Below are 8,715 nucleotides of genomic sequence, written 5' to 3' on the forward strand. Positions count from 1 at the left end.
TCCCATTTAACTGGAATAGTTTTATGGATTTAAAAAATCTTAATAAAAATAAAACATGTTTATGGAAATTGGAGAACTTAATTGGTCATTTTGATACGTTTTAGTTACATAAAATATTGGAGACCATGCACTTTGAATACATTTATTTATTTATTTATTTATTTATTTGCATTTTGTTTATATTATTCTTTTTGATGAAAGACTTTTATTTTGCTAAAGTCCTAGCGAGCATTACCCGGAAGTAAAAACAATTTGTGTGCGTAACGCCGTTTAGGTAATCTGAAAGAATGTCTGAGCATGAAGAGGATTATATGTCTGATGCTTTTCTGAACCCCTCGTGAGTTGTGCCATATTCTTGTGGATGTTTAATGATCTCTACGTATCTATTAATCTTACAGTCATTTGAAAAGCATTGTTTTTAGCTACGAGAGGTGTAACGATATGCTCCGGTCATGTTTCGATTCAGTTCACGATACTGTCTTCACGTTTCGATTCAGTTCACGATACTGTCTTCACCTTTCGGTTCAGTTCACGATACTGTCTTCACGTTTCGGTTCAGTTCACGATACTGTCTTCACGTTTCGATTCAGTTCACGATACTGTCTTCACGTTTCGATTCAGTTCAATTCGCAGAGTACTTCGAATGAACAAAATTAGAATGAGAATGAAAATATATGTAGTAATATTGCAGTAATTTTAATCAGGAACAGAGCTCTTTAATTGTTTTAACCATCACTATGTGGTTGTGAAACTATATAAGCTACAGTATAATACATCATGGTGGTTGTGATCCGGAGCTATCGGTTGTATAATTTTTTTAGAGATATCGATGTGTATTTTTTATTCCTGTGATACTATTGCAAGAAATACATTATAAAATTTTTAAATGTACTTTAACATTTATAAAATATAAATGTTGTTTTAGTTGGTTTTCTATGGTGATTATTACTCAATCTGTCCATACTGAATTGTAGGATTAAGTATAATTTTGGAAAATAATGGAGGTTGACTTTCTAAACCCTATTATTGCTATTTCTGTACTAAATAAATGAATAGAAATGTTACTTAGGCCAGCATCTTAAAATTTAGTCAATTTTACAGTCTTTCCTGTTCATAAAATATTAGAATATGTTGATAATAGATTTTGATTAGAATTGTTTATCCTTTTATTGAACACTTTATTTTTTAATGACATTAATAATTATTATACAAATAAATAATGTTTTAAACATGTAATTGAGGATGAAAGTGAAGACCTGAACCGGTGAAAATATGTTTACAAAATTATCATACATATTTAAAAAATGCGTTTCAGTCAGTCTTGACAAAAGAGTGAGCCATGCTTATGATATAAAAAAGAATATGATATAAACGACCCTAGATTTAATAACCATCAGCTGGTTGGTAGTTCGTTTTAGTTGTTTTCTTTTCTTTTCTTTTCCTTTTTTAACCATGATATTAACCTAGCCACAGTAACACAAGTAAAATTAAAAATAAAATTTTTGTTCTGGCCTTAGTAGTGTTTTAGGTAAGTTTCTCAAAGGTTTTACTGTCTTGAGTCAGTAAAATACATTATGTTCATCACTAATGTTTTAGATTGGACGTTCGGCCTGGCATTCCAATGATGAAACGTTTAAAGGAGACTCTAAGACGAGGGACTTTACACAAAGAGAAAAATATTCTTAACCAGCAGAAAAGCTACAAGGAACAAGAGCAGAACAGACGAGATGCTGCGCTGCAGAGCTCTCTAAGCAGTGAGAATAAAGGGTTTGCATTGCTTCAGAAAATGGGCTACACTGCAGGACAAGGTCTGGGAAAAGAAGGTCAGTACTGATACAACAACAACAATAATAATAACTGCATGCAGCAGTTATCTGGGTTCAAGCACTTTGGGGCCTTTAAGGACATGAACAAAAAGATATTACTTAATATTGTTCAAACCTTTAAGCACCTAAATAAGAGAAAAACACAATAATTTTAAGAAACATCAGACTTCATTAACCTTGTCTAATAGCTGCTGAACATTGATTGACCAGTGGTAGCCATGTTTTTCAAGATTTACAACTGTCTTCATAGACACTGATGGGACCCTGGATAAAGACACTTTGTGCCAGATTTCAAGTTGAAATTTCAAGCACCAATTTAATTTTTTGTCCTGTTATAGCACCACCAAATGTCCAAGCTCTGCCATTTTGTGCAAGGGACCTGAGATTGTGCCAAGTTTGGTAAAAAAAAAAATCTAATTCTCTTCAAGAGTTCTAGCCATTTCAGTAAATGTGGCCATGCCTTCTTCAAATGTTTTTGCCTGCCATGAAACAAAAGTTCAACTTTTTTTAAAAAACCATTATTGATCTAACAAGTTTTATTTTGGTTGAGTGAAAAACATAGGGTTTCAGCTATAGGGTTTCAGCACTTTGTGCTTGAACCCCTAAAAAATGTTGCAAAAACAATATAGTCTCAGCACCTGCTTGAACACCTAATAATTGTGAAATGGACATGACAAAGGTTTACTAACCATCGTCTCCTGAGATCACTCTGAGGTGCGAAGTTATGGAAGCTTAAATAGTTGTTCATTTCTGAAGATGTTGTGCTGGGAAGGACACAGCAATGCTCAGTTTTTACATTTACATTTATGGCATTTTGGCAGACACCCTTATCCTGTGCGACTTAAAATTATCTAATTTTTACAGCTTGGCAGGGCTTGGATTTGAACTCGCAACCTTCCGATCAGTAGTCCAACGTCTAGTTCATTTCTTCATTTGTTGTTAAAAATGTTGTGTATTAAATACCTTATGGTGGACACTCATTTTGATATGGAGTGATGATATGTTGCTGTCTCACTGTACTGACTAATGTAAACAGTGCTAACATAATGTAAACAGTAACTTACTTTATTCTGCAGTCTGTTGAATTTATTGTTCAATACCCAGAAATATCGAATTGAGAAGCTTATATCGAACAATATGATATGTTATCCTGAATCATTACAGCTTTAGGTGCTAGATATAAAAGGAGAACAGTAAGGAAAATAAAACAGAACCTTGTACACAATATTGCAGTTTTTCTGGGTCTGAAATACCATGCTTAATGTTAACAAATGCTAACTATGTTATCTTGAAAACTATGTTTTCAAGCCTGTCTGTTAAAATATCATGGTCTGTGGTGTCATATGTGCTTAAAGGTTTAGACTAGAGTACCACATATCCACTATCCACACAAAAACATATCCACTATCACTAGTCAAGTAGTAGGTCATTGACCACTTTGGGCAGGACTGATTATGTACAGTGCATCCGAAAAGTATTCACAGCGCTTCACTTTTCCTACATTTTGTTATGTTACAGCCTTATTCCAAAATGGATTAAATTCATTATTTTCCTCAAAATTCTACAAACAATACCCCATAATGACAACGTGAAAGAAGTTTGTTTGAAATCTTTGCAAATTTATTAAAAAATAAAAAAAACAAAAAAGCACATTTACATAAGTATTCACAGCCTTTGCTCAATACTTTGTTGAAATACCTTTGGCACCAATTACAGCCTCAAGTCTTTTTGAGTATGATGCTACAAGCTTGGCACACCTATTTTTGGGCAGTTTCTCCCATTTTTCTTTGCAGGACCTCTCAAGCTCCATCAGGTTGGATGGGGAGCGTTGGTGCACAGCCATTTTCAGATATCTCCAGAGCTGTTCAATCGGGTTCAAGTCTGGGCTCTGGCTGGGCCACTCAAGGACATTCAGAGTTGTCCTGTAGCCACTCCTTTGTTATCTTGGCTGTGTGCTTAAGGTCGTTGTCCTGTTGGAAGATGAACCTTCGCCCCATTCTGAGGTCCAGAGCGCTCTGGAGCAGGTTTTCATCAAGGATGTCTCTGTACATTGCTGCATTCATCTTTCCCTCCATCCTGACTAGTCTCCCAGTTCCTGCCGCTGAAAAACATCCCCACAGCATGATGCTGCCACCACCATGCTACATTGTGGGGATGGTATTGGCCAGGTGATGATTGGTGCCTGGTTTCCTCCAGACATGACGCTTGCCATTCAGGCCATCAAACCAGAGAATTTTGTTTCTCATCGTCTGAGAGTGCTTCAGGTGCCTTTTGGCAAACTTCAGGCGGGCTGTCCTGTGCCTTTTACTGAGGAGTGTCTTCTGTCTGGCCACTCTACCATACAGGCCTGATTGGTGGAGTTCTGCAGAGATGGTTGTTCTTCTGGAAGGTTCTCCTCTCTCCAAAGAGACATGCTGGAGCTCTGTCAGAGTGACCATCGTGTTTTTGGACTAAAGACTAAGGACTAAGGCCCTTCTCCCCCGATCGCTCAGTTTGGCCGGGCGGCCAGCTCTAGGAAGAGTCCTGGTAGTTCCAAACTTCTTCCGTTTACGGATGATGGAGGCCACTGTGCTCATTGGGACCTTCAATGCTGCAGAAATGTTTCTGTACCCTTGCCCAGATCTGTCTCGGAGGTCTACACACAATTCCTTGGACTTCATGGCTTGGTTTGTGCTCTCACATGCATTGTTATCTGTGAGACCTTATATAGACAGGTGTGTGCCTTTCCAAATCATATCCAATCAACTGTATTTATCACAGGTGGATTCCAATCAAGTTGTAGAAACATTTCAAGGATGATCAGTGGAAACAGGATGCACCTGAGCTCAATTTTGAGTGTCATGGCAAAGGCTGTGAATACTTATGTATACGTGCTTTTTTTGTTTTTTATTTTTAATAAATTTGCAAAGATTTCATTTAAATGAAGTGAATGCGCTGTGCGTGTGAGCCAGGACAAGTTAGTGAAGAGAGTGAAGGAGAACGGCAGCGTACTGTATTTGTACAGACTGAACAGTTGCTAATCTTGATTATGATTAGTGAGGAATTATTTAATAAAGTTTAACAAAGTTTGAATTAAAACCCACCTTGTAGCGTTAACATTATTATTAATTTACCGCTGTGTCTACACGAGCAGGTCTCAGTTGCAGGTTCAGGTCATTTTGCAGGATCAATAAAAGATGGCGGTTATGAGATTGGGAAGTTGAGAGAAGCATATGATGTTCAGTGTTACTCTCGTCTTTACCTTGACTGAAGTGATGAAAAGCAGTGTGAAAGTAACTGTTGCGTGGTGTAGATGCATTTTGGACTTCCTGTAGTTTTTATTCCGATTGTATTATACAACTCCGGACAGGTCACTCATACTGGTGCTCATAAATATTTTTTCACAGTTGCACAAGGTACTTTTCAGTCACAAATGCCAGTCAAATGGTCACACTGTAGAGCCCTGTGATTTATTTTTTCATCACAAAAACCTGCCATTTTAACAGGGGTGTGTAAACTTTGGTTTGTGACCAGAACACCAGAATATAATTCAGTTCTATTCAATTTTAATTATGCACAAATCAGCCATAACATTAAAACCACTGACAGATGACGTGAATAACATTGATTATCTCGTTACAATGGCACTGGTTAAGGGGTGGGATACGTGTGATCTTGCTACGTTCACACATGGACTGTGTCCGAATATCTCTAATACCCTACTACACAGTACGTGAAAAGCAGTACCCCAAAGAAGTAGTAGCCTATATCCGAAGTCTCAGTATTCATAAAACAGTAGGCGAAAAATACCCACATGACTTACTGCTTCTGCCAAGATTCTGCAGTATGGTATCACTGGACACTGTGGATACTACGCGATCACATGTTACCACTTATGCTGGTCAGTATGTACTGTATCAGTGGCCGAGCAGTAGGTACTAACTTGAATTTAGTAGGTACTGTCACAGTATGCGATTTCGGACGCAGCCATGCTCTCTCTTTCCCTCACGCTTGAATTTTATTAGGGGCCAAGAACTGAAGGTGCACAGGCACCTCTTGTAATCATCATCATCATCATCATCATCATCATCATGATGCTCTGGAAGTCTATGGCAGCCCATAGAACCGTATGGTAAAAAAGTTGTGAAATTTGGCACACTCCTAGAGGAGAGTCTGAACATCCACAGCAATTTTGGAGTCTCAATCCCTCTAGTGACACCAACTGTACAAAGTTGCACTTCATGTTTATGTTAATAACTTTAACATAACTTTTTATTATTTAACGCATCAACAACTTTGATGGCATGATGCCAAAATTGTTCAGAGTCTGTATCTCTGCAAGACATTGGCATATTGACACCAAACTTTGTGTGTGTCATTGTGACCCCACACTGACCATATCACATCAATTTGGTCACAGCGCCACCTGTTGGTCAAATATGATAAGCAATTAAATCATATAACAATTGATTGTATTTATGAATGTTCAACCATTTTGCCTAAAATAATGCACAAATGTCTAAAATTGCTCTTTTTTTTTTTTTACAGTTGGTCTTTATGCTCCCTGCCATGCTTGTTTAGCTCCTCGTTTAGCTTTTTTAGTGCTTGCCCATTAATTGCTGCTTGCAGCTATATTTTCTAATTAAAATTCTAGATAAAAAAGGGATATTTTATGAGACTGACTAGGTAATGAGACTAATGATTTTAAGAGAATGATTAATTAAATTTCATGTGAAGCACCGATATTGCTGGTATGTACCTTGTGGTATGTACATTTCCAGTGCTTCCTGTATTTCAGTACCATTTCCCCTACACTGTCTAATTTTTCAGTACTAACTGATAATTCTCATCTCTCAGGTACTGGAAGAGTGGAACCACTTCCCCTTACCATAAAAACCGGTTAGTGAATGTTATGTCAAGTTCATTATGCTAACTACTGTTCATTGGTACACATAAATAACCTGTGCATTGACAACATGTATCTTTATTAGATAGAGGAGGCATTGGAATGGAACAACTAAAGAAAAGGAAGGCAGAAGAGAGCTTAGAAAATTACAGGAAAAGATTGGAGGTGAAACAGCAAATAGAGAAGAAGTCTCTTGAGGATTTCAGGTTTGCAAGTAGACATTCTCAGAACATCTCTTATTTGTACCATTATGTTAAAATTATGGCCTATTTATTTCTGAACTAATTTTCATACATACATAATTTTTTGGTGGTTTTAGGAGGTAAAACTCAATTTATCTAGAAGTGAAAAAAGAGAGTCCTAAATCCTTAAGGCTAAAATTAGATCCTGACTGATTTATTTATTTATTTATTTATTTATTTTATTTATTTATTTTTTAAGTTTTCTTGTGAATAAGAGCTCACGTTCATTCGAGGTTGTCTGGCAATTGGTAGAAGCTATTTTATTAGGGATCTTTATTAGCTTGTTTAGATGCTAGAAACAGTGACAAAACTGAGCAAATTTACAGTGCAGCACAAAACCAGTTATATACATTTAATGCTAGCACAACACTCAATGGCCTCTCACTAGCCATGCTAGTTAAACACGTCTTTATATACAAAGAGATAACACCACAGCTCATAACCGAAATGAATAAAATGTAATGAATTTTAGCCTACTTAATTGGGCTTCCAGTCAAGCATAACATGGAGCTTGGCAAGCACATTGGGGCCTTCTCACGCTGTGCCTAATGCAATCTATGTTAATTTTAATCCACTATCTCTACTTACAGAGAGCGCAAAAGAACTGAAAGAGAAAAGCATGAAACTGAAGGAGACCTGAGGAAGAGTCAGTGGGCCTGTGAACAGCTGGACAGACAAAAGGTCTCCTCAACAAAAGAAAATACATGAAATCCTGCACACCCCTGCCTGTGTCTCTTGGTATATTGATGTGCTCTTTTGCTGTGATGTTTTGTGCTCCTGGTTAGGGAATAATTGTACCAAGGGACGTTTGGTACTGGCCTGAAGTAGTTAAGAATCAGGAGGCTGACCATGAGGAGCTCAGCACAGGAAGTGAAGGAAGTGAAGAAGATAACGAATTGACGGTAAAAAAAAGAGAAACATTTATTATAATAAATATGGTTGTGATACGTATCCGCTCAAAATGTTTTCTACATTGTGTCCTTGCATATTTAGTCATTACTGAAGCTGCAGTTCATCACATCCTACCTGAGGAGTGTACATTTCTACTGCATATGGTGTGGGACAGCATATAGAGGTAGGCAAGTCAGTTCCTTGTCCTGTTTCTTGTTTTGGAGACAAATCACACTATGATATAATTGACTTTTCTCACTTCACAGATGAGGCAGATATAAACACCAATTGTCCTGGAGATACAGCATTAAACCACAATGAGTAAAGCAAGAACTATAATACGGAAGAATACCTATGTTCTCAGGTTTTTCTCCTTTTCCCACATATTATTTTGCATGCAGATATTTAATTGCCCTTTTGACAATTACATCTTGTTTTTGGTTTGTTTTGATAAATATATTTTGATTACCCTTCTGAAGTTGTTTTAGGCTTGTAATTTTATGAACACCAGTAATGCTGCAATGGTGTAATGTAATTGTGTTGGGTTATTTTACCTAATTAAATCACCTTCTTAATTTTATCAGTTTTTCTTCTTTTCCCACTGTTTATGGCTACTTCACTCTAGGGTAACAAAGCCACACTAGTCTTTAACTGGAATGTTGTGCATAGTAACAGGGGACAGTGCTAGGATTTCACTGAGAAATGGGAATTTGAAGAAATAGCTCAACTGTGCCCAGCTCTGTGGTGCATGTTGTAGGTCACTGTTTCCCAATCGGGGTGCCGTCTGATGAGAGCAGGGGTGCCATGTAAAAATCCTTCAAACATTTAATATATATGATAAATATCTGATGTCTAAAATAATAACACAGAC

General features: G+C 37.1%; 1 protein-coding gene across 1 annotated transcript; it reads left to right on the plus strand.

The window, feature by feature from the left end:
* The first annotated feature begins 224 nt into the window (after positions 1-224).
* Positions 225-8,424, plus strand: gpatch11 (G patch domain containing 11). Its single transcript, XM_053620659.1, has 8 exons — positions 225-337; positions 1,597-1,823; positions 6,663-6,704; positions 6,797-6,917; positions 7,544-7,634; positions 7,739-7,855; positions 7,947-8,028; positions 8,111-8,424. Exons 1-8 carry the CDS (start codon positions 288-290, stop codon positions 8,167-8,169), a joined length of 789 nt encoding a protein of 262 aa, XP_053476634.1. The 5' UTR covers positions 225-287; the 3' UTR covers positions 8,170-8,424.
* The last annotated feature ends 291 nt before the right edge of the window (positions 8,425-8,715 follow it).

The sequence above is a fragment of the Ictalurus furcatus genome, chromosome 3 (assembly GCF_023375685.1).
Source record: "Ictalurus furcatus strain D&B chromosome 3, Billie_1.0, whole genome shotgun sequence".
Classification (NCBI taxonomy): domain Eukaryota; kingdom Metazoa; phylum Chordata; class Actinopteri; order Siluriformes; family Ictaluridae; genus Ictalurus; species Ictalurus furcatus.